Genomic DNA, 27,667 nt, shown 5'->3' on the forward strand with positions numbered 1-27,667 from the left:
AACCTGTTGGTCCCGGTTACTAAGTACTTAATGATGTAGTCATTACATGTGTCATGTCTGGGGCCTTTGGTGGCTCAATAATAACCCTGACATCATGGTTGATGAGGTTGGTAATCCACATCATAACCCACACGATAAGAAGAGAATTCAACCAACCGTGAGTCAGATTCGCGCTTCGTGAGGTTTCCGTACCATACAGAGGTGGAAATTAACCGATGGGGAAAAAACGCAATGCAACACGTCGTTATGAATTATTTAGAAGACATTTCCACTTATAATATTGCACACGACTTTAATTAATATACTTACCTATTGAAAAAATACTTAAGTACTTCAAAGTCTAGACTTCCGACGATATAACAATCCTTGCATAATACCACAGTTTTATTTTTAACTCGTTAATTCCGTTAGGTGTAAATAAATAATTGGACTTAACAGTTTTTAGCAATAAGGTCTTCCGGCAAGCAGTCTTTATCTAAGTCAAATCTACGTCGATATTCATTCAAGGCTGTATGGATGTCTCGTCCGTCCTATTGTCAAAATTAAAAATATTTTAATAGTAAGAAATTGGTAAGAAACATATTTTTTACGCGGAAGCACTTGAGGATAACTTTTTTATGACATGACTTATTGTAGATTTCAGAGTGTAGAGACAAATGGAGAGCGCTGAAGGCTCTCACCCGGTGGCTTGAGGATAACAATGAGTACTGTTTACTATTTAGTGATTTGATTCAGGGCTTTTTACTTAATATGAAAAAATATATATGCTTTTTTTATGAGAATTAATTATTTTTTGTTTAGTGTGATATTTATAACACAAATTCAAATTAAAGCAATATCAAATCACTCATGGTCTATATAAATCCGGACCTGTGAGGTTAAAAAGGCCTCATGAAAGTAATTCACTTATAAAGCAATATAGCAATTTGACATTTGCACATATCAACATAAAAAAGTAAGTGCACAATGTCAACATAAAATATTAAATAGCAATATTGCTTTGTGGCCTTTTTAGCCCCCTTGATCGTAGTATAAATGAAAAGTTATTTGGCTCCATACATCGACGTCGTAGCGGTTAATTAATTGTTTGGCTGGTCGTATCTTTTGATTGCATTGATTAAGAAGCTTGATTTTTATACAGCTTCATAAGACTGCAGACATAAGTATTACGTGTTAATTTTAACTTGATACGTCCACGCGTTACCGAGAAAAAGGTCTTGACAGACGGACAGACGGAAAGACGGACGGACAACATAGTGATCCTATAAGGGTTCCATTTTCCTTCGGAGGTTCGGAACCCTAAAAAGAACGCTCCAACCAGCCAGAATGATGTGCCTTGAAGAGGTCACATCATTACAGTACTTAATTACTTACTTATGTTATTACTTATTCGATGGCACAGGAAACCATGTCAACAAATCGTTAGCAGCTGTAATATATCAGAGTCAAAGTCGCACTCGCAATGTTTCTTCAATATTTGTGAAGTTTTGCTTCAACTGCGTGACATTTACAGAAGTTTCGCCAGGAATTGGCCCACTTACAGTGAATTTTAATGATATTTGATTTTATCATGCTAACACGGTTTCAATCATCTTTTGAATTTTTGCAAGCACCAAATGTTTGTTTGTTGTTGTATTAGCGCAGTATCATCGTTCATTGACTGTCTGACTGACTAGATGACGTCATAGTTTAGATTCTTGCATTGTATTCAACAAAACTTTCTTTCTTACTCTCTATAAGACAGATTTTTAAGTTGTTTATTTTAAATGCTTTAACCAGTTACGTACGTTATCGAAACACTCGAATATAACGGATTTTAGTATTAGCATTCGTCCCCCCAAGTTTCCCACCACCAGCCACCACCACCACCAGCACCCACACCAGCACCAGCCAGCACCAGCACCCGCAGCAATCAAATGACCTCCAAAGGCCCCATGTTGCCAACTAAGACTGATACGGGATTCCTTCAAACAAAAGACATCAACGAGTTCATTGTTTTTATTCATAATAATGCTTTTTTACCATAAATTTAAAAATACTAAAAATAATAAGCCGATTTTGATGACGCTTGGACCATTCTCTTACTTCTTACTAACAGGTATCAGTAAGTATTGTAATACAATATTGTAGTTTTAGAAGCCCACACATAACTACTAAGGTTATACGAATATTGTGCAATTCCAAGAATTACATACATACAGGTCAAATTGATCCCTTTGTTTTTGAAGTCAGTTAAGAATGTTATTTTAAATGTTGGAATGGACTTTAGAATATTTCCTACCTCTATGAAATGTGAAAATCTTTCTTTTGTTATTCTGCAACATTATTTTGCAATGAAAAACTAAAAGCTTACCTTACTCGTAGAACTGTTTACAAGGAAAATACAAGGAAAATCCACCCTCCTGTTTTTTATTCACAAATTGTGGTAGTGTATTTCGTTGCGATTAATTAGCCGTGTCCATGTTCTGACAACGCTTTGTACCGTGAAATTCTATTGTTACCGATACGGCTTCCTAGAACAGGTATTCCTTACTGGAGGCTAGTTTATAGCGAGGTAGGTAGACGTGAGTGCAATTAGTACCGGCGCTTGGTAAATGCTGGTATCAGGCTTCCAGTTTCAGTAATTACTCCACTGGTTACAAAACGGTTAGCACAGCAGAGGATTATTATTCTGATTGGCTGCATAATTATCTTTTCACGTAAAATATCTTACGTCGCTGTATTGTGCGTCTATATTACATAGGGCATTTTTTATGAAACCACGTTTTGCGTGTTGCGTGTTTCCACTGCAGCCAAATTTGCCTAGGGACAACCGCATAGACACAAAAATAATTGCAAACTTTAAACCAGAACGGAATGCGCCAGTTATGAGGAAGAAGGCAGCAAGCCACAGTTTCTTTAGGACGTTGCGATCGCGTGGTGCACGCGATTCTACCCATCACCCTGAACCATTCACCCTACTATGAATGCGTAGAGCTAATGAACTTTCATGTCATATCATTTTTTTTACTGTAATCAAGAAAACTACATCGTCAGACATCAGAGTCGCACTGGTTGCCCGCGCGCATGCGCCACCTTATTGCCGGTTTTCACGAGCGCAGACCCATCGTATATCTCGATCTCTGACACTCGACTTTTTTCGGATTTAAGTCGGTCAAGTATTCTTTGCTACTTATGGCCTTTAATTTATATACGCAGTTCACTTTAATATGTACGTACGTATATTTGAAAACCACTTTAGCATTTATTTCTGTCTCATTTTATAAAATATTTGATCTTTGTATTTTATAAGTAAATATCTACCTATACTCAGGGTTAGGTAAAATTTTCACTAGTCTTTTTAGTGAAATGGAAATTACAATAGAAAAACTTCATGCGAATGCCTCCTCGAATGATTCTCAAGATTAGTCCGAATACCGACAAACATAAATAAGTACATACATAAACTCACGCCTTTTTCCCACCAGAGTAAGTCGAGACTGTAGAATTCCATTTCCTTCAATCCTCAAAATTCTCTTGCTTCCTCTACATTCATCATCATACTGCACGCTTGCTCAGAGTAGACCGTACTAAACCTTTTCTAAGGACATCTCCAATTTGGTCAATATTCTTCTTCTATCGTGTGGGTTGTGAGGTGTATTACCAACTTCATCAACTCTGGTGTCAGGGTTACTATTGAGCCGCCAAAGGCCCCTGACATTACTCATGTAACGACTATGTACTTACATCAGTGAGTAGTAACCGGGAACAACGGCTCAACGTGCATTCCGAAGCATCTTACTTCTGGACAATTTAATGTCCTAACCAAACTAGGGATCACAAAGTGATTTTTGTGATATGTCCCCACCGGTATTTGAACCCGGGACCTTCGGATCGTGAGCCCAATGCTCATCCACTGGACCGCAGAGGCCGTTAGATTTGGTCAATGTACGTCCTTCTATACCGGTAAAAAAATGTGCAACTAGTCCCGCGGCCGGGCTGTTAGGATCGAGTAGCAGCATACGTGGTAGGGTCTAGATCGTTACCGGGTCTAGCCGGCAGTTTAATGCATACGGATCGCACACTCGTCGTTAACAACAGCCGCGGGCATTTTGTCTTATCTTTAGTACGGAGCACTTGCATTCGTACACAACCAACTTATCATCGTGTTTTTATATAACTATAATATAGCTAGTTCATCCTTGCTGCATGCAGTAGGTAGTTGTTTGATCAAAGTAGATAAAATTACACTGTCTTCAACGGAAAATATCAAAAGAGCCACGTAAACGCTCTCTTTGTACGCAAAGAATTCAATTTTGCGTTGTTATTATTATCTTTAAATACAACCTTTGTAAAGTACTTTGATACCAGTTAGTAAATCAAGGATAAATAACGCATTATATATTCCTTTGTTTCAGGTTTCATCAATGGCAGAATAAAATAGTCTTTGTTGTTTTAATGATAAAGCTTATTAAACGTCTTAAAACTTCACTGTAATCAATTTCAAAATTTTCTTAACCCGAACTGTCTTTTTTGTGCAAGTAAGAGGCAAGCCAGTACTTTTGTTAAAATGCCCATCCAACGGCAAAATGAGAAGGCCGAAAAATTGATCAAGCACTTGGTTAAGTGGGTTTTTTTCATAATGTGCCGGTATAGGCAAAGAGTCTAAAGTAACCAATAAGTACCCGCTTTTAATTTGCGGCCAATGAAGTCAGGTTAACTTCACCGCTGATTAGTACGGCCGCGCGCTCTCGGATTTTAATTGCAAATTCGTGAACGAAGCATAGTGAAAAATTGATTTGCTGAATAAGAATTAAACGACAATTAGCAGAGAACCCAAATCACATCCAAAATGTAGTCGTGGCGTGTGTGTACAGACAGTGTGCTGGACTTACAGTATTTGGAATTTAATACCGGAGGTAGAATTGTCCATGTGACAAAGTAATTTAATTGAGGAGGAGCGTGCCCCACCCCGACTGTCATAATGACTATGTGGCAGTCGGGAATGGGTCACGGCTCGAAGAATCCATGGATCGGCAAGTTTATGGGACTAGTCCACGACAAAAGACGAGAACAGAGCTCCGGAACATCCACTGACCGGACCCAAGAGAGGTACGTTCATATTTGAATTCTATCACTGTACAGGTACAGAAAATCCCAGTTGATATCAACTCAGAATCATAGTCTGAATCATCCCCCAAAGTTTTCGTTACGATGTCACTAACACTCTGTATCAATAGTATTTGAATTAATTACCTCTATAATATTATGTAGGTGTATTAACTCAGTCATAATATCAAGAGTGGCTCTTAATAGGTACTCTGATGACCTTGCTGTACATTAAAAATATTTTAGTAAAAAAAGATAAAATTTAAAAAGCATAAGGTTTATTAGTTCTCAATTATAGTTCCCATAGAAACTGGAAATATCGTAGGTAGTGATAATTCAAGTACTTACATTATATTTCTTTTCGTGTTGCAGGTAAGCCTTTTACACCTGAATCCGGCAAAGGTAAGTGTCAGTAAGGCTTCTTATACGTTTTCCTGAACTTGAAGCAAGAATGTGTACCTAAATATACTATAGTGAATGGTGATTTTACAAAAAAAATACAATTAAATTATTTGACTGATTTCATATATGGTATACGAAGGAACATTCGTCATTCAAATGAAAATTAATCACTGGAATGACAATTTAACATTCGAATGACTTTTGACCGAAGTAATTCATTTACTGATTAATTTGTTCACTTAACTTGTGCAAAGTGACATTCATTGTTTGGTTTTTGTTATTATACAGGTGTATTAATATTATATTTTTTGCCGTTTTGGTTACAATTAGTTGTATACATATAAGAAAGTGTTAAAATTAAAATCGTTGAAACTAATGAAAAAAAGGAGATATGAAAATTCAACCGCATCATGTATAATCCAATGTCTTTTTACTGACTTCAAAAAAGGAGGAGGTTCTCAATTCGACCGTATATTTTTATTTTATTTGAATAGGTAGCTCTTTCCTATAATCGAATAATGCGTATGGATAGCGAACGCTTAATTTCAGTTCAACTCAGGAAGTTTAAAGGGAGTCCAATAGTTTGAACATAATCAGCAAATTAGGTATGTACTAGGTAGTGAGAAAACTTCTCCGATTCACTTGGTCCGTAGTTAAATCGAGTTGTACGTACCTTATTACAATGAAGAACATCATAAAATCGAAGTTAAATTCAGCATTATTGCCGCTAATGGGGTCAAATAACTAAACCGAAAGAGAAATTTCGAACTACAAGCTGTGCTTCGAATAATATTAAGTGGTGACACGCAACCCTTTATTATGTCAAAATGTAAACCGATCCTGGCTGGGCTTTTGTCTCTGTGCTCATGTTCACGTTATAACGAGCTACTAAGTAAGTAATTAATTATTTCCACTGGTATAATGAAGCATAAGAATTTTATTTTTACTGGCGGCTAATATAATTATTATAACGTTATGATTATGAGCCAGCTATAAACGATACTCGTACGTCGCTGTGTTTTAGATTCTGCTCATCAAAATTTTAATAGACTGACTCAAAATAGATTTGTCATTCCAGCAAAATCGCATTTTCATATTCTATTCTTGCTACACAGCTGCACTTAACTGTTTATATGACACTGACCCAATACGCGACGTCAAACGTCAAACAGCGCGGTTACATATAAGTAAATGTTTCTAATTTTAGTCCAATTCATTCTCGCCTATTGACTGATTTTAACGATCCCATTGCGCTGGTGTTAATTATACCACACCACGGCTGCGTACGAGTTAATTATCCGCTCATAAAACTCCAGAGGGTTTTGTTAAAATTACGCAAATGTAAAAAAAAACTGTCCGGACCAAAAATAAAACAAGCGGTCGTCGCGAGCGCAGACACGCTAGAGCGACGCGCGGAGTGAACTCCCGGAATACTTCGCGTACTCACCGAAAATATTCCAAGAAAACACCCGAGCGCCGACGCTCGTTACTGTTTCATGAGTGAAAAAAATTGTCCCACTACGTACCGCACAATATAAACAATGACACAAATTCACTTGTCAATCTTGTAAATACCGCGCGGTGAAGACTGGGCGAGCGGCGCTCACCGGCTGGCATGCCCACCCCTCGACACACTCGTACATGGTTTCTGTAGTCTTGAATGGTGTGAATGCTGTAGTGGTGTCCGTGTTTGTTAGTGCTGATCTGTGCGGTTACTTGGCATTAATGTTCGCGGGCGGTGGAGCCGGATTCCAGAAGCAGTCCAAACCGCCCTGGGAGAACTCTAATACCGCCACCACCCCTGCTTCCGAGATCACACCCAGCTGGTAAGCTCTTCTGATGACGCTTTCTTATAATAGACCACAGTATTTTTTCATTATTGTCATAGGTACTTACCTACTATTGAATATACTTAATCTAAGAAAAATACAGCTGGCGGCCAGACGCGACGCCAGTAGCTCTATTCGTACACTTCACACTTACCCAATCGAACAGAAGCGACGATCAAATCATTGTATCATTATCCAGTCATATCCAATCATGATAATACTTATTTATGGCACTCGTGGTTTTCACGGCATACATAAGAACAATGTTGAACTTCATGTGAGAAGTCAGCCCAGCTCGGAGTTAGTCGGAGAATTATTATCATAGTAGATATTATTCTACTGCCATGAAGTTATAGATACCACAATCAGAATTCTTGGACGCCCGAATTTGAGAAAAAATATGCATCATGGAATGTGACTTCTGCATTAATTAAAGACAAGTGCGTATGCGTTTTCCGGCGTTCTATTAAACATACAACCGATAATAAACGATCATACATGACACTATTTTGGGACATAATTAGTACCTTACGGTATCAAAACTTTAGTCACAAGGTTGGCAACCATACGGTTTATATTATCTTTCTTAATCTTCTAATTATGATATAATATGATGACATGTTAAACTAATACTAATAACAAATAATATATTCGTTTTAATATAATATCGGTTTCACCTTACAGTCCACACGTATATTTGAAAAATAATATTTTTGTTTTAATAATTAATTACTTATATATTTTGGTTGTATCACAAAGTGAGTATGCCTAAACCCCACAGGGCAACATGGCACTATACAGGGTGTTTGTGACATCGTAGCTAATACTAAGGGGAAATGATGCAGCTCTGAATCATCACTCTCATTATTCGTTACGATGTCACTTACATCCCGTGCAAGTACCTACAGGTTAGTGACACCGTAACGAATACTGAAGGAGATTATTCAGACCATGATGCTGAGTTGATATCAAGTGGAATTTCCTGTCGGAAAATTCATGAAAATTTTAGTCTTTTTTTTAAATTATTTTAGTTCCATACTTTTTATCCTTAAAATCCACTTGATATCAACTCAGAATCATGATCTGAATCATCCTTCAAAGTTTTCGTTACGATGTTACTAGCACCCTGTATAATATAGTGCAACAAAACGGAAGAAATAGGTTTATTTCTAAAATATGCTAAATCATAAAGTAAATGCTTGGTTCGGATTTGGTGAGAAGTGTTCGCAATTACTTTAATTAGGCATGTCGTGTGGAATAATGGATGGATTGTGGTGTCCGGTAAGCGGAGGTTACCAGGTGGCCAGGTGGCGCAGTGTTTTGCATACCGTCGCATCGCCGCCGCCGCTGCCACTGCAATCTGCCACCGCCATGCCACGGCAATCTTAATGGTCTGACACAACCTGATACTACAAATACTACAGTTTATTTTCTTTTATTTATTGTTCTTGCTTATTTACTTAGCTCTAGAACGAATGGTAATTTTGTATTGTAATTGTTGGTACTAATAATGATAATAATAATAATTTATTGCCAAAAAAGTAGGTAAGTACAATTCTTTCCTTAAAATAGCTTAGTCTTAGACACAGGTATAAATAGGTAGGTACATAGCTGACTAAGTATATGAATACTTGTATTACAGCCTATGATGCCTCTCTCCTGGATATTCATGTTACTTAAGCTAGCTAGTATACGTACTTATGTTACCAAAACAAAGAAATACAAAAGTTTTTAATGACTGGCCTAACAAAATAAAAAGACAAAAAGAAAGAAAGGTACTTAGTTCAACTTGCGGTGGATGTCTGACTACCCCAATTGCGGATAGTCTTGAGCTTATATTATGTGTTTAATGTAAGTACTTAATTAAATTAATAGTTTTTTTTGTTAAAATGTGTATATTTAAAAATGAAACTGTAACTATAATTATTCGCAAAGAGTATGTACTCTACAAAATTAAACCGAAAGAACGAATAGTGGATAAAATTAAAGTTTTATTTTGAGTTTGTTGGTCGAACCGGTTAACTCTGACGTATTTCAGCGTCAATTCCTTGTTTATGTTATAATCACGCAAAGACCACTGACCTAATTTATTTTATTGCTTCTTGTGGAAGGGAACCTGGTTACCCGTAGTACATGTTAGAAGTACCCTCAGAATGGACATGCTATACTCATACGCATTTATTCATAAAAATTATAAATTTTACATGTCAAATGTTAATTTATAAATATCACAGACTTATAGTTAGTACATACTTATATTAATGATGTCAACATAATGGCCCCGATTCCTGCAAACACCGCCTAATTTTATTTTAAGTTATATCCGTCATTTTCATATCCGTCGAAAAGGAAAGGGACGGATGATTCACAGCTCTTCATTTTAGGAAGAATGAGTAAATGAATGTGTCGGATTATTGACTGATGTAAAATTTTTAGACGGTTGGTTTAGATTTGTGCTTAAAATTGACGTGTGTTCCATAAATTTTATGCTTGTCAATTACCCGTCCCTTTCCTTTTCGGCGGATAAGAAAATGACAGATATAACTTAAAATAAAATTAGATGGTATTTACAGGAATTATCACCATTATTTATATATTATACAATTCGTTTATGTCATAAAAAGCACATTCAACAAGCCATTCTCTTAGTTTATTCTCAAACTTGAAATCGCTTGCACAACCGTCCACTTACCGTTTTCGCTATAACCGTCTTATTAATATACCTAATAGGTATTAGACAAGCTGATACCTTAATAGAATTCATAGCCATATTACAAAAGATTAAAGTTTAAAATTGGCTGCTTTAGTTCCGCCTACTGTTAATCGCTCACCACAACACACAATGAACTAAATGTTTAATGAATCGTTAAAATTAAACCTGAGGTACCGTTGTTTGACGGGACAGAGGAAATGTAGATACTTGAACTAAAACTGCAATAATATCAACGTGAGCGCAGTAATGGAGAAAGTTTAGTTTTCATCATGAAATGTACCAAATAACTTTGCTTTGATTCCTGGGACTCCTGCATTCCTGTGACAACTTTGATTACGTAGTATATCAGAGAAAGGTACATTTTTTGTTTGAGCTTGCGCCGGTACGAATATGTCCCTTTGCTCGACATCAAGTCCGTGTTTACTATCGACTACCGACTACGCTACAGACTAGCAACAAAAGCCGATCCCTGACACACGAACTCGCCGCATTCTTCTATTAATTCCGCTCAGCTTGATTAATGTGCATGTAACCTTTCTTTGGTCACAACAAACTTATAATACTTGGTATCGTAATTTGGAAGGTGACTGGGCGAAATTTTCGAGCCACTGTACCGGGTGACTTCGCCCGTGGTTTGTTCCCGTTGTCGCTTAGTGATGTACGGTGCTTTTTTGGTCAGGATTTAAAATAATACGAAGTGTTATGTAAGTAATAATAAATTACTTTTCCAACTACTGGATTGAGAGCAAACTAAAATATAGAATACGAATTTAGAACGAAGATAAATTATTAAAATGAACTTCACTGATATTATGAATTAATTTTGTGGAGCAAAAATAAAACCACCATTTTTGTATATACGTAGTTAAACAAGAAGTCACTTTTTTATTACTTTTTTACACAAGTATCATATTTTACAGCTTTGGATACATGTTCGGTTTGAACAATACGTGCAGCTGCTTGTCATCCAAAGCATGACGTGAAGTCGAACTAGGGAGTATAATCGCCAACATGATTACCCTCTACTGGGCACCCTCAGGCCTGTTGTCTTAAACGTTGTACCGGGTGAGAGCCTTCAGCGCTCCCCATTTGTCCGGCCAAGTAGTTAATGCCATCTGCGGCAAATCTACAATAAGTCACGTCAAAAAAAAAACAACATGATTAATCTACTAAGTAGATTAATTAAGTAGATTTTTTTTTGACGACGATAAAAGACACATCAAGTAGATTCTACTTGAAGTGTCTTTTATCATTTGAATATAAGAATATTTCACCCCTATGGATTATGGGCGAAAGTTGTCTGTCCAAGTTACAATTTTTCATTTGAATATAACGACATTTCCTTAACTCCCCAGTTATTTTTCTTCCGGTTTCCTATACAATTGTGTACCCACCTTCCATTGGGAATCTGGAGACCAATGAATTTGATATGCCTCTGTAATTGAATCTTAGTGCAACCCTAGGGCCTTGTACATAAAGAAAAAATGTAAAATCCAAACATGCTTGATTAAAACGTTGAATTCCAATGTAAAATATCGCTGCACCCGTAGAGGAAGAATAATTATAGAAGCAGGTATAGTATAACGATGATACTCATTTATCACTTATGTCTTTTCCCAGTTTAGTTACTAACTGCGTAAGCCTTATTTGTTTTCCGTTGCTTGTGCATGCATTTCTTTCAATTACCTACTTTTATATAGGTAAAATTATTCCACGCTTAGGATTATTTAGATAGAGCACTTTTCTTTTTGCACTTAATATTTGGTTCAGCCTCCGTGGTCTAGTGGTTAGGCAGGCTCACGATCTGGAGGTCCGGGTTCGATTCCCGATGGGAACATTGTCGAAATCACTTTGTGAGACTGTCCTTTGTTTGGTAAGGACTTTTCAGGCTTGAATCACCTGATTGTCCGCAAAAGTAAGATGATTCCGTGCTTCGGAGGGCACGTTAAGCCGTTGGTCCCGGATATTAGCCGTAAAAACACCTCCACCAACCCGCAGTGGAGCAGCGTGGTGGAGTATGCTCCATACCCTCTCCGGTTGACTGAGAGGAGGCCTGTGCCCAGCAGTGGGACATATAATAGGCTGTTTATGTATGTATGTATTTGGTTTTGAAAGAACTCATTGCGAATACACCACCAGCTAGCTTTGCGAAGGGCGATTACCGTATAACCTTGCCATTTATAAATACCTACACCCGCCTTTCTATAGAGATGTTCCTCGTGGTATGCATAGCGAGCAAGTTGAAGTTAGTTCTTTTCACCACAAGCGTCTCCAATACATAAGTACATATATACACAAAACGTCGACTGTTATATAATTTTCCAGGCGGCGTTTGTATAACATTAAATTAATTTTTGTTTTTTTTTTTTCATTTCTAATTGTTGCCAATTCTGCCAACGTCTGTACACTTGTTGAACTCTGACGGGCGAGATGCCAAATAATTGAATTAGGTAACTAAGTTCACATAATAATACATCTCGAGTAGGCTCTAGTGGCACTAGCAAACAATAAAGTAACGTCGCACACGTGCTGAAGTACTTACTTGAAAATCCTGAAAATAAAGTGTATAATAATATAAGCAGATAAGCAACGTAGATATATTTTCTACGGGCTTAAAAACGGAAGTTAATCACAGTTTAATCTAGAAATATTGCATAACTCTGCCGTTTTGCTTTGCGAATTTGAATTTTAAGTATGTACAAACGCCATCTGTTCAAGTAACTTTTTACAGTATGCTGTAAAAATATGTAGCGCCATCTATGGGAGGGTTGTAAGAAGTAAAGCTGAGCATTTTGTCGGTGACTTGTGCTGCTATCTGTGGAGGGGTTCTGAAACTAAAGCAAGCAGTTTTATAACAGTGGTAGTAACGACAAAGTTTCAGGTTTCCGCCGTAGGATGGCGCTGGACTGCGCTTTCCTTTTGCCTCATAGTAGATAGAGGGTGCTACTGCACAAGGCTACTATATATTATAATTTTTCACTGAATGTTTCTTTGTTATGTTTCCAGTTTCAAACAAGTTTACTTTCTCTACGTACTAAGCTGTTAACAGAGTGTCAAGATGGCAGGAAATGTTCAGCTTGACGCAGAAATTCTGCGGCAGAATTTAAACCTGTGCTTTGTATACCTTAATAAAAAAAGTAATACTGATTGTGCAAGTAGCTAAGTAGACTGCCATACATTCGCTATACGTACCTACCTTCTGTCTCTCTCAATTATTTTATATACTTACCTATTAGTTGAAATAAATGAGATTTCCACATAGCGATAAAAATACTAAAATGCTTCGTTTTTTACAAAGTTATAAACAGTTTTTTTGAGCATTATATAATAATTTGTAGGTAGGAGAGGTAGGTAGATTTCACAAATACAGATGTAAGTTCAAAAGACTAACGAGGCAATTCCGATGTCCTAGTTTTTCACGCACAGAAATTCGATTTTCAAACATTGCCGAACCTAAACCAAACGAAGTTTGTAATTTCGACAAAAAATGTTTATTCTTATATAGGGTTAACTGAATCAAATACAATACTTATATAAATAAATATTTATAACATAAACAGCCTATATACGTCCCACTGCTGGGCACAGGCCTCCCCTCAATCAACCGGAGAGGGTATGGTGCATACTCCACCACGCTGATCCAATGCGGGTTGGTTATGCGAGGTGTTTTACGTCTAATAGCCGGGACCAACGGCTTAACGTGCCCTCTGAAGCACGGAAACATCTTACTTTTTCGGACAATCAGGTGATTCAAGCCTGAAAAGTCCTTACCAAACAAAGGAAAGTCTCACAAAGTGATTTTGACGATGTCCCCATCGGGAATATAACCCGGACCTCCAGGTCGTGAGCCTAACGCTCTAACCACTAGACCACGGAGGCTGTTCAAATATTGTTGTTGAAAATATTTATAAGCTCGCGAATATTTTCCCTAGAAGTACAGCATCTCATGACGTAGGTATTAAGTGCCCGAGTGTCACCGAGCTGTACCTACTTATTAGACCAGTGGTTCCTAACATGAGGGTAATTACCCCCTCAGGGGTAAATCGGCGATTCTAGTGAGGTAACACGGGATGACACGAAATAGTATTATAACTCTTGTTACATCAAAAACAAAAGCCAGAAACCGTCTGAATGTTGATCATTACATGAGATGCGCGTTGAGTGAAACCGAACCTAATATTGTCAAACTTACGAATGCAAAGTATTTCATCCTTCACACTAGTTAACTCCGACATTTATATATTGCTTTACTAGTTACCTAAACGTAAATTTTCTTACTTACATAATAAACATATATTCGCTCGAATTTGTGTGGTTTTAATTATTTTAAATTAGGGTTAAACTCAATTTCCAAGCAAACAGGGGTAGTGACATTAAAAGGGTTAGGAACCACTGCATTAGACCATCATGATATTTCATGCACCGCATCGCCGCCGTCTACAATGGTCGATAGCCTTCATAGCGTGTAGCTTATATGATGGATATTTTCATGTAGAAAATCTTTTACAATAATTTGCTGAGTCAACCATGATGGATTTTCCAGGCTACGTTCCTCAAAAACAATATCGATGGCACTGTTCAGATTTTTCTTCGTTTAACTTTCTGCTTTCATGGATAACAGACATACGCATCTATTTTCTTTGTTTTTGGGTATAAATGAAGACCCTTTTTATTACACCAAGGTACAATTACATTTTTCACCCATGAAGCAATATAGGTAGTAACATAGTTCTACACATAATGTGATCCAAAAATGAAGCAACAATTATTTTTATATGCTACATTGTATTTTGGAGTAATTATGTATCCGAGTACTGAGAAAATAGGTAATTATCACATTACATCTGTACAACGTCATCTATATTATTATTGGTGAACGTATAGCATAGAAAGTCCCTCATTGAACCCTGAACTTCTACGAATACGTCCGACATACATTTAGTCTAATATAATGTATACGTCACTGTAACAAACTCTCAGGAAAAGTAGTCTCGCTTCCACTTGGCGACATTTGTCGATCGACTTTTAATGGCCCCGGAGACATCAGACGATATCAGACGACGTTGCCAGACTTCGCCTGACGCTCCAACTATGACAATTAGCTTCCTGGCGAAGTCTTGGGGACACATGTCGCTCGACAAATGTCGCCTAGTGAAAACGAAGCTTTCCACTGGCAAGTGAGAAGGCGCTACGTGTAGTATGCGCTCTCACCAATACCAGGAAATTAAATCAACTTGAATTTTCTTGGAACTGAGCGCGGTTCGTTATTGGTGGGATGCATGTAGGCCACGCCCCATGGATGCAACACGGCTGACGTCAGAGCTACAGCCTGCGGCTACGTCACGGGAACACGTAATGAGAAAAGTTTACTGAGAGTGAAACTTCGTGCGCTCGATATCGGCACTACACCACAAATTTACTACTTCATCAAAGATTGACACTTTCTCTCATTTTGATTTTACGTTTTTTCTAAGAGTTTAATATCAATGTATCACTTATCACGGACCGTAGTGTAACAAAGCGCAAAATAGATTCCGACATTCTTTGTTGCTGAAAAGAAAAATATTATTAAAAATAAGATAAAACTACGAAATAGAACGTGGTTTTGATAAGGAGGACAAACTTTCAAGTTTTCGATCAATTACGACATTTATTAACACCTTCATCATGTGGTATACGAGTTCCTACATCACAGACTATCTTTTATTAGTAAGTGTTACAGTATTACAGCATTGTTTTTATTTATACTCGCTCCAACAGGTGTAATAACCTTCACCAATGCTCGGAGACTTTGAATCCTGCTCTCATATTTTTGAGTTACTGGTTTTCAAGTAATCTATCAAAATCACAATTATGTAGGTTACGAAACTTATTTGCGTTGTAAGGAAATAAAACCAGGTCAAAGTAGACTCAAAATATACCTAAATTATAAACAACGCATTCCCATCCGGAGCTACAGGTGCCGATCCACAGAATGCTCTCGACAACCATTTAGCGGAGAGATGACATACTGGAATTCTCCTTTATATTAATGGCAATGAAAAATAATTGTCTAGCTACCTGTTGAATAACTTGTTAAATATTAATAAACGTTCCTTATTCATAGTTAGAGCCGATCTAATCTTCATAATTGTAGTTATTTAATCAAACAATACCATCTACTAGTACCATCATACTGTACAAGTACCATAGTACCATCTACTGGTTCGTTACAGTCGTGACGGGCAGACAAAGACAGCTGGGTTAGACTGGATTTCGAAATACCAAATGCAAATTCATTTATCGACACAAATCCATGTTCGTAGGTAACACAATGCGGCTCCATTTCCAAGTTAGTTCAAGGGAGTAATTAATAAGCTGGGCAATTTTATTTGACTTTATTCGCGATGAGCCGTTTAATAAAATTTATAATTTGTTATCTATACTTATAATAAATCTGTAGAGAGGTCAATTCTGTACATTAAATATTTTTTCAAAATAACTATCAGGGGGTGATAAGTGATCGATACTGATGCCAAAAATGCAATCAGTAAAATTTTTGTCTGTCTGTCTGTCTGTCTGTCTGTCTGTCTGTCTGTATGTTCCTTATAGAAACAAAAACTACTGGACGGATTTTAATGAAACTTGGTACAATTATTCTTCACACTCCTGGACAGGTTATAGTATACTTTTCATCACGCTACAATCAATAGGAGCAGAGTAGTGAAGGGAAATCCTTTTGTATGAAAAATCTAAACCACTCAAGTTAGACGTTTGAAATTTGGCATGCAGGTACCTTAGATACCGTAGAGGTGCACTAAGAAAGGGATTCCCGAAATTCCTACGGGAACGGGAATTAGCGGGAAAATCCTTTTGTATGAAAAATCTAAACCACTCAAGTTAGACGTTTGAAATTTGGCATGCAGATACCTTAGGTACCGTGGAGATGCACTAAGAAAGGAATTACCGAAATTCCCACGGGAACGGGAATTAGCGGAAAAATCCTTTTGTATGAAAAATCTAAACCATTCAAGTCAGATGTTTGAAATTTGTCATGCAGGTACCTTAGATACCGTAGAGGTGTACTAAGAAAGGAATTCCCTAAATTCCCACGGGAACGGGAATTAGCGGGAAAATCCTTTTGTATGAAAAATCTAAACCACTCAAGTTAGACGTTTGAAATTTGGCATGCAGGTACCATAGGTACCGTAGAGGTGCACTAAGAAAGGAATTCCCAAAATTCTCACGGGAACGGGAATTAGCGGGAAAATCCTTTTGTATGAAAAATCTAAACCACTCAAGTTAGACGTTTGAAATTTGGCATGCAAATACCTTAGGTACCGTAGAGGTGCACTAAGAAAGGAATTCCCGAAATTCCCACGAGAACGGGAATTAGCGGGAAAATCCTTTTGTATGAAAAATCTAAACCACTCAAGTTAGACGTTTGAAATTTGTCATGCAGGTACCTTAGGTACCGTGGAGGTGCACTAAGAAAGGAATTCCCGAAATTCTTACGGGAACGGGAATTAACGGGAAAATCCTTTTGTATGAAAAATCTAAACCACTCAAGTTAGACGTTTGAAATTTGTCATGCAGGTACCTTAGGTACCGTGGAGGTGCACTAAGAAAGGAATTCCCGAAATTCCCACGGGAACAGGAATTAACGGGAAAATCCTTTTGTATGAAAAATCTAAACCACTCAAGTTAGACGTTTGAAATTTGGCATGCAGGTACTTTAGTAAACTTAAAGCTTAGTTGCAACAGGATATTACAAAATTCCCACGGGAACGGTAGTTAGCGGGAAAAAACATTTGTATGAAAAAATCAAATCTAAATAAAAGGAGAAACTGACTGACTCAGTGACTGACATATCAACGCATAGCCTGAACGGCTAAATGTAGGCATTTGAAATTTGGAAGGGACATAGCTTAGGTACCGTAGAGGTGCATTAAGAAAGGAATTCCCGGAATTCCCACGGGAACGGAAATTAGCGGGAAAATCCTTTTGTATGAAAAATCTAAACCGCTTAAGTTAGACGCTTGAAAGGGTATAGCGAGGTAAGGAAGACGAAATGGCCCCCATGGCCCATGACGGAATTATCATTTGTACTGGTATTGGCACTCTAAAAGAATACGAAATGTAAGGTCGTTGACCCCTGACCTTGACCTGTCTTTGAGATATTCGAGAAAGTTCGTACGCGCGCCGAGTTTTTTCAAAATTTTTTTTCCGAAAAACTATAAAAGCTAGAAGGATGGGACCAATTGCGTATAATTAGGGATACTTTGAAAAATATTCTGAATTTTTTTCAGAGTTCTGGTGAAATGACAACTGTGCAAAATAATTAAACAAAATATAAATATATTTTTTTAGTACTGTTCTATTATGTTTACCGCGCCAAAAAAAATATATAATACTCTTTGATTTATATACTTACACCACACAAAAACTGATTAAAATCAAAGAGGCGCTTCTTGAGTAATTATGAATTTACTTAGTGTGCGTACGGCTGGTAGGAACTAATTAAAGAGGTCGTTTTTAGATTAATTATTATAATTACATGTTAAACATAATTTTAATCATCATCATCACTGTTTTCATTTAGTACAACATTGACTGCATCATTTGAAAATATTTTCGACAGAATTTCAGCAGGACGTAAAATGCGAGATAGATATCTCGCATGAGCTAAGTAATATAATTATTACACTTGCGGCATATGAAAATCGACTTGCGAAAATCGTATTTTGGGCAAAAGAAAACCTATTTATGCAAACCGTTTACAATTTGTACTACGAACTAGAGTTTTAAGTTTAGCATCCTGTAGCACTTTCTTCATAATAGTGGCATCATTTTCCGTACCATAAATTGGCCCAGCAAAATCAACTATAAACCCGTTCGTAGTACAGATTGTAAACAGTTTGCATAAATGGGTTTTCTTTTGCCCAAAATACGATTTTCGCAAGTCGATTTTCATATATCGCAAGTGTAATAATTATATTATTTAGCTCATGCGAGATATCTATCTCGCATTTTACGTCCTGCTGAAATTCTGTCGAAAATATTTTCAAATGATGCAATCAATGTTGTAATAAATGAAAATAGTGATGATGATGATTAAAATTCTGTTTAACATGTAATTATAATAATTAATCTAAAAACGACCTCTTTAATTAGTTCCTACCAGCCGTACGCACACTAAGTAAATTCATAATTACTCAAGAAGCGCCTCTTTGATTTTGATCAGTTTTTGTGTGGTGTAAGTATATAAATCAAAGAGTATTATATTTTTTTTTTGGCGCGGTAAACATAATAGAACAGTACTAAAAAAATATATTTATATTTTGTTTAATTATTTTGCACAGTTGTCATTTCACCAGAACTCTGAAAAAAATACAGAATATTTTTCAAAGTATCCCTAATTATACGCAATTGGTCCCATCCTTCTAGCTTTTATAGTTTTTCGGAAAAAAAATTTTGAAAAAACTCGGCGCGCGTACGAACTTTCTCGAATATCTCAAAGACAGGTCAAGGTCAGGGGTCAACGACCTTACATTTCGTATTCTTTTAGAGTGCCAATACCAATACAAATGATAATTCCGTCATGGGCCATGGGGGCCATTTCGTCTTCCTTACCTCGCTATACCCTTTGGCATGCAGGTACCTTAGTTAACTTAAAGCTGAGTTGCAACAGGATATTGCAAAATTCCCACGGAAACGGGAGTTAGCGGGAAAAAAACATTTGTATGAAAAAAACGAAACCGCGTAAGATAGATGTTTTCAATTCAATTCAATTAAATTATTTATTGCATTCCATGTAGTACAATGGGGTGTTACATAGGCATAGGAACTAAAACATGGACCCTGTAGGGCACAGCAACGTTGAAGGGAAGAGAGAGAGGGAAGAGAGAATCAATTAAAAAAAATCAATTCAATCAATTGATTCAATCTAGCATGCATGCATACCTTAGTAAATATAAAGTTTATTTTTGGCTGTATTTTGAAAAATGGGAGTTATTGGGAAAAAAATTGTATGAAAAAATCTAAACTGCATAAGTTAGATGCTTGAAATTTGATATGCACTCCCACACACACAAAGATCTCTCTCTTATATAACACCCCACGCGGACGAAGTCGCGGGCAAAAGCTAGTAATATAATATTTCTTTAAAACCTAATGCACTACCCTGCAGTAGGGCAGTGTGGCGGAGTATGCTCCATATCCCTTACCTTTTATGTATGTAATATGTAATGCAGTAAATGTGCATTAATATCTGAAACTAAGTCACTAGGGCGGCAATATCGATTGTCCACTATTTTTATACTCGCGGAAAAATTACATGCGAGGTCTACTCGCAGTACAGTAACATGCTGAGGTCACAACCCGGCGATCGCATGTCGATATGGGCTCAAGGTGACTCCACCTGAATACCTCCTGTCCTCCATAAACCTAACAATCTATTCTAATCTAAATTGCATAACCATGCATTTGGATTATGTGTATTTACCTTTATTTATATAAACGTCCCGCCAAACAGAAGAACTTAAACCCTAAGAAATCAGAATCATTTATTCAACGTAATTATCATGGATAAACGTGTTGAAGGTCAATGTAACATTTTTGAATTTACGTCATTTCGCAAGGTGTTATGGCTGAGGAGAAGAAATGACAAGAAACTGCAACAGCAACACATCTTTTTAATCAATGAGGGTACATTACAAGTTATTTAATAACTAGAGGAAAACATTCAATACCAGACATTTTTATCATTTAGGTACCTAATCCCTTAGCGCCATCTCATCTCACCGCTACTGCAGTCGTGCCACCAACAAAATGGCATTTGACTCCAAAGGATTAAAAAGACGACGGTTAGACAGATCGAAGCAATTTATCTAAAAAAGCAATATTGCTATTTGACATTAGTTTGCACTGCGCACTTTTATATGCCCAAATATCATATTGCAATATTGCTTCTCTAGAGTGGCCTTTTAACCCCTTTGGTGTCTTGTTGGTTGCGCCATCATGGTGTACTACTGAGATAAGACCCATAAGATTGAGGCACCCAGAGCCAGGGAAACAGGCTGGGGTTACAGCGTGTAAGTAGTTCGTTCATCGCATGTTAAAGTAGGCACTTAATGAGGAAATGTCACAGATCTTCATACGGTTATCGGTTTTACACATTTAAATGTGTATCTCTAATAAAAATGTCAGTTCGTTTCATGAATTGCTTCGAAGACGGCCCAGTTAGTCACTCATCCATCAATGCGTCTCGTTAAAACTGACTTAGCGCCACGATTTGTTATGAACATCTTGATTTATTTGTTTTAAAATCCTCGTTTTATTCACAGTAGCGTAAACGCCGGCCGATATCTACAAGGCGGTTTTGTTTTGATGTGTTAGACAAGTAAATCTGTATTATCATCTATAGCGTTCCTTTGTTTATGATTATTTTGGCGCCTTATGGTAATAAAAAACTAAATTATTAAAATCGTTAAAATCATCAACAGTAAAATATACAACAGTAAACATACTTATGCACCAATCTGTTAAGTTCAAAAAAGCTCACAGTACGATATAACTATCATCGGAAGCTCATATCTAAATTATTTAATATAGCCCGTTACCGTACTAATCTAGACCCTATTGCCAGGATGTATGCAACTTTCAACGAGTTTATGACAAATTACCAAACATCGATATTTTTAACGATTCTCCTCAATGCTGTTTGTAAATGTTTATACATATTGCTGTATGTGTACCTAAATAAATAATTAAAGTGTGAATCATTACCACGCATAAATGCTTTATATTGAAATAATTCTTTGAAGATACTTCTCTAAATAGCGCCGATTTTCTGCTGAATTATTGAATTGTTTTAATGCAGGTAAGTCAGGTATATCTGGCTAGCCTGGACCTCACCAAGTCTAAAAATAAATCGCCAAAGATTATACAATTCAGAAGTCGCCGACGTTCTCTATCCTAAAACGCATATTATGGAAATGGCGAAACGGAAAATTATGCTATAAATAAGAACTTCCTAGAAACGTGTTCACGGCGCGACGTCGCTATCACATGTTGAGTAGATTGCTTACTTGTAGTTAATAAACATATTTATTATTTAAAATATAGAATAATTTATCAATCAATTGATGTAAATCGGGGGCCTGTTGTATTTCCTAATGTTTATAGTCCTAAAGTCGATTTTCCGAACATCATTTTCCTAATATTTAATTGTACTAATGTTCGATCATCCTAAATATTGATTATCCTACCGTAATACTTGTCCTAATATTCTTTAGTTCTAATATTAATGTCCCTAAAGTTTGAAATTCCGAATTTTTCATTCCCTATATGATCTATTTGACATATTTTGGTTAGTTGTGACCATCGAGGCCCGAAGGGCCGATAAGGCGGCGGTGAAGATTTGTTTCGTAACGACAGCAGTCACGGGTGCGAGCGAAGCGAGCACGGAAATTCGCGGCACCCCGACACTGTAGATATAGGTTACGAAGGCTGTATGGCAGGGGGCGAGCAAAGCGAGCCCCCTGCCATATAGCCGAGTGGGTTAGGTTACTTGTGACCATCGAGGCCCGAAGGGCCGAGAGGCGGCGGTGAAGGTTCTCTATTGTATTCCCTAAAATTTCTTATCCTACTTTTTATTTTCCTTCACATTTTATTTAGGACTATACATTTTAGGAATATAAACGATTGTAACTATGGACATTAGGGCTTACCATCATTAGGATGAAAAAAAATAGGGCAATGAACACTAGGAGTTAACAAAATTGGACTAGGATCATTAGGACATTCGATACTTAGGACTAAAATGTGAAGGAAAATAAAAAGTAGGATAAGAAATTTTAGGGAATACAATAGAGAACCATGTAAATCAAATAGCACGTGATATATGGGAAATATCCACAGATAGACAAATAAAACCAATATTTTGAGAATTACGGAGTTTGTGTGTGTTCGACTAAGTAAATGGATTGTGGATGGACTAAATGTGTTAACGGTGTGGCTACCCTATTTAAAGTGTACCAGATTCAGATAGAATTGTACAAATACCTAGCTTTTTCAATCAGTTTTTCAACATCTAAGCTGCTACTTTAGTTCAGTGAAACTACAGTAAATGACACGCAGGTTAATTCACGATATTTTCCTTCAAAGCACGTAGGCCACGTAGTATTTACTAAATAAGATATTGATAATTTGCCAACGCGACTGTATTGCTTTTTACACTCGAGAATAATATTTATGACTTTATTTTTATGACAAGTAAAATATCACAAGGGACAGGTGGCGAAACTATGATTTCCTGCTTGAATGTGGATCACATTCTGTATGCTTATTTTTATTACTCATTAAACGGAAGGAATCGATATTTGGTTCTGTTCTTCTTCTATCGTGTGGGTTGCGAGGTGGATTACCAACCCCATCAACCTTGGTGTCAGGGTTACTATTGAGCCGCCAAAGGCCCCTGACATGCCTCATGTAACGACTACAAATTTGTATCAGTAAGTAGTAACCGGGACCAACGGCTTTACGTCCCTGGCCAAGCACCGATATTTGGTAATAGGTTTTTTTTTTACTAAGAGTAACCATTTACACTTGGAAACATTAGTTGGATTATGAGATATGGTCGTATACCATACTCGATGGAGGGACTGCCTTAAACTAAGTAATTATATTTTCTTTTTGAGTGTATTATTTTACAAACTAGAGGATGGATTTACTTACAATCGTTTGAGAACTTTTAATATAATATTCCATCAATAGGCACGCACATGAAAAAAAATATGGTGAAAGTACCGTTTATGTTATAATCTTTGTACTGTAGTATTCTCGGTGTCGCGTTCATACATACTTGATTGCGTCCATTTGGGAGTTAATTTTGCTTCGACGCCTGAAATACGATAATTAACGGCAACGTTCCCGAATAGCTCGAAGAGAAAAAAACGAGCAGTTTTTGAAACATTATAGCATTGTACTTATTCTGCATTTAGGCTACTTGAGTAGATGAAACGAGGTGGGGTCAGTTAATCCTTGTATAAAAAAAAAATAGTCAAATAAAAAAGAGGAATTAAAGGAAATTAATTTTGTTTGATGTGTAGATACTTAAGTAAGGGCACTTACAGATGGTGTCAACGACGTCGTCGACTGTAAGCGCACTAAGTATTACTGATGTCAACAGTTCCTTTATATACATCAATATTTTTTCTGCAACCAGCAACCAAAGCTCTATCATGTGGGGTTTAAATATCAAAACTAATTGGAGAACTAATAATGTGAGTTTCCGTAGTAAATGAAAAAATACAAACATCAATTCCCGGTAAAACCAACACGCTTGCAGGATTAATGCAACCATGGATAAATCCTTAAAGCTGGTAACTAGTTCCCGAGTATATTGCACACTTGCACTTCATTACAAATTTGGTTCATTTGATTTTTAATTACTTATTGTTTGTATCATAGCGTTGTTCAATTAGTAAGTACTTAAGTATATGGATCGTAAATTTAAAGCAGATGGTGTAAAAGTGAACAATAACATTGAAAACCTAGGCCTGAAAATTATACAACAGCAACTTACAGAAGTTGTTGAAAATTTGATTGATTGTGCTGTAATCTTGTGTATCTTCTTTATATATAATGTTTCGTGTATATGTGTGATTTGAAGGTACTTAAATGACCCCTCCGGTGGACTGAGCGGAAGCCGATGTCCAGAAGCAAATTTATAATTTACAACTTTTAAATAAATCATGTGTTTCACGAATATTGACTGGAGTAGAGTCAATAGATATTAAATACGTCAAATCTTAAACGTAAGTAATTGTGATTTTCACTTAAAACTATAAGTAAGTCGAGATAGGTGCACTAATTGGTACACGTAAACATAAACAGCTTATAAATGTACATCAACACTCGGCGTTGTGTAGTTATAGTTGAAATGCAATAATACAATCATGCAATACAATCTCAACATAAGTACCTGCGGCGCGACGGGTGGAGGTGGAGGCCAGGAGTCCCGACGTGCCGGCAGAGTAGTACGACAGGAGTAGGTAGCAGTAGTAATACAGGAGTCGAACAGTTTATTAATTGGCACTTCACAAACAGAAACTTAGAGTCACAGAACGATAATAATATACAGGGTGTTAGTGACATCGTAACGAAAACTTTGAGGGATGATTCAGGCCATGATTCTGAGTTGATATCAAGTGGATTTTCCGTTACAAAAATATGAAACGGAAAATAATTAAAAAAACACAAACAATTTCATGAATTTTCCGACAAGAAATTCCACTTGATATCAACTCAGAATCATGGTCTGAATCATCCCCCTCAGTATTCGTTACAGTGTCACTAACACCCATAGCTAATTGTATGGCTACCTGTATGTACTTGGACGGGGTGTAAGTGACATCGTAACGAATATTGAGGGGGCTGATTCAGCTCATTATTATAAGTTAATATCAAGTAGAATTTTCGATCGCAAAAGTATAGAATTGAAATCATGAATTTTGCGACGGAAAATTCATCTTGATATTAACTCAGAATCATGGTTTGAATCATCCCCCTCAGTATTCGTTACGATGTCACTAACACCCTGTATAGAATACAATATAAGTAAAGAAAATAAGATGCAATGGACACATAGATCACAGTTAAAGATAGTGGACACGGCCACAGTTAAGCAATATAAATGTCTTTATCAAGGTAGAGGATGTAATGAGTCAGAGCAGAATAAAAGTAATTGTGGAATGGCATTCCATTCCATTAAAACCGGCTTAAAACCGACCGTAAAATGTATTTTGTTATTAAATAACCAGCACGTGGAGTCACTTTCATCCCCTCAGGGGTTGAATTTCCAAATATCTTTTCTTAGTGCTTATCTATGTTTTATCTAGGTGTTTATCTAGCAGAAACTCTGCACATACTGGCCTCTCCTTTTCTGCCTTCCTTCTAATGAGAGCAGAGTTTGCTCTCTGCTATATACGTAAAGCAGGAACAAAGTTGTTTTACCAACAGAAATGACAACTTTTGGCAGCTCAAGCGTGCCGTGGTCGAGTTATGATGACCGGAATCCTCCAACGCGCGGCCAATGCCTTGGGCAAGTGGTTTCGCAAATGGAGAATCGAGGGAAACCCGGAGAAAAGTGCAGCGGCGTACTTTTTTCAAAGGGCTATTATAACACGCCACGGTCACGCCGTCAACTTAAAATCATTAAGATGTTTGGCAACCCGATCCCTTGGGAGGAGCAAGTCAAATATCTCGGCGTAGTCTTAGATAGACGTCTTACTTTCAAGGCCCATATCAAACGTGTGCGCGATCGCGCCGTGTTTGTAATGGACCGTCTTCATTGTCTCCTTAATAAGCGCAGTAAATTGTCCCTTAGGAATAAGGTGAAAATCTACACGACTTGCATCCGTCCGATCTTCAGCCAGTGGGAAGCTGAAATCTTGCACAAAGCTTCCATTCATAATATACAAATCTAGATAAACACATAGATAAGCACTAAGAAGAGATATTTGGAAATTCAACCCCCGAGGGGATGAAAGTTACTCCACGTGCTGGTTAATTACATTTTACGGTCGGTTTTAAGCCGACGGACTTTCTTGACACTTGAGTTCCAACCATGTAGTCAATGCTTTACAAAAGCCGTGCAATAATATCGCCACAGAAATTATGTGTAAGTAATAGGATAGTTTCCAACTAGTCAAATCAGTTACTTTTTTCTAAACGTCAAAACACAAAATTACTATGGCATTTTTATGAAAAAAAAACCAGTCACGTCATAGAAAAACGTGACAAAATGTCGCACTTATTATTACATATTTCTTTATTAAAATTCATAAATAATAAGTAAGTTAAATAGAAATACGAAAACTTTTTTGTCACCTTTTGATCTGTCTTTATTTTAGTAAACAGAATTTCTTAATTTATCTTTGACCTAGGAAACTACCCAAATTTTTTTTTATTATTTTCACTTCCATACTTTTGCGACGGAAAATTCCTTTTGATATCAATTTAGAGTCATGGCCTGAACCACCCCTCAAAGTTTTCGTTACGATGTCACTCGCTTAGGGTGGAGACACATCAAGGTGTCAGCCTGATGTGTCTCCGCCTTAAGCGAGCATCGCTCAATAAAACCCTCAGGCATTTAGTTGGTAGGATTCAATAAACAATAGCTTTTAGCTCAAACGCCGGGAGCAGTTAATTGGATGCTAAAAGCTGCAGAAAAACTTCCAACATATTGGAAACGGCAGAAATCAGCGGAAAAACGCCGAAAGCAACAGCTGGCCTATGTGGGCCACGGTCACTAGGTATTACAAGTGTGGGGCCATGAAAAAAGCAAATTCATGCCAGCTGCTAACATTATGCGATTCGTTGAAATCGCATGCAATCTTCAAACAAACGTAAAATAGAATACGATTGCAAACATAAGCACTTACACATTTTTTCTAAACTCACTGAAATACTCGTAGATACAATATGGCTATAGCTTCTTCTTCTATTGGGTGGGTTGTGAGGTATGTAAAAGATACTTTCAAGGGTACTTTTAGGTACAACGCAAATTGATTTTCACTCACAAGCGGAAAATCATATTTCCCAAAGGCAATTCACAAGGTGCCGTTATGAATATAGTTTTGTTTTGACGTGA

At 37.0% G+C, this 27,667-nt stretch overlaps 1 protein-coding gene across 1 annotated transcript in view; it reads left to right on the forward strand.

The window, feature by feature from the left end:
• Positions 1-6,907: 6,907 nt before the first annotated feature.
• LOC126379902 (potassium voltage-gated channel protein Shaker) overlaps positions 6,908-27,667 on the forward strand; it is a 198,683-nt gene continuing 177,923 nt past the window's right edge. Inside the window, exon 1 of the mRNA XM_050028894.1 lies at positions 6,908-7,316. Within this exon, the coding sequence (XP_049884851.1) occupies positions 7,132-7,316 (185 nt within the window). The 5' untranslated portion in view covers positions 6,908-7,131. The remainder of the gene's footprint in view (positions 7,317-27,667) is intronic.

Source organism: Pectinophora gossypiella, chromosome Z (assembly GCF_024362695.1).
Source record: "Pectinophora gossypiella chromosome Z, ilPecGoss1.1, whole genome shotgun sequence".
In the NCBI taxonomy this organism is placed as follows: Eukaryota; Metazoa; Arthropoda; class Insecta; order Lepidoptera; family Gelechiidae; genus Pectinophora; species Pectinophora gossypiella.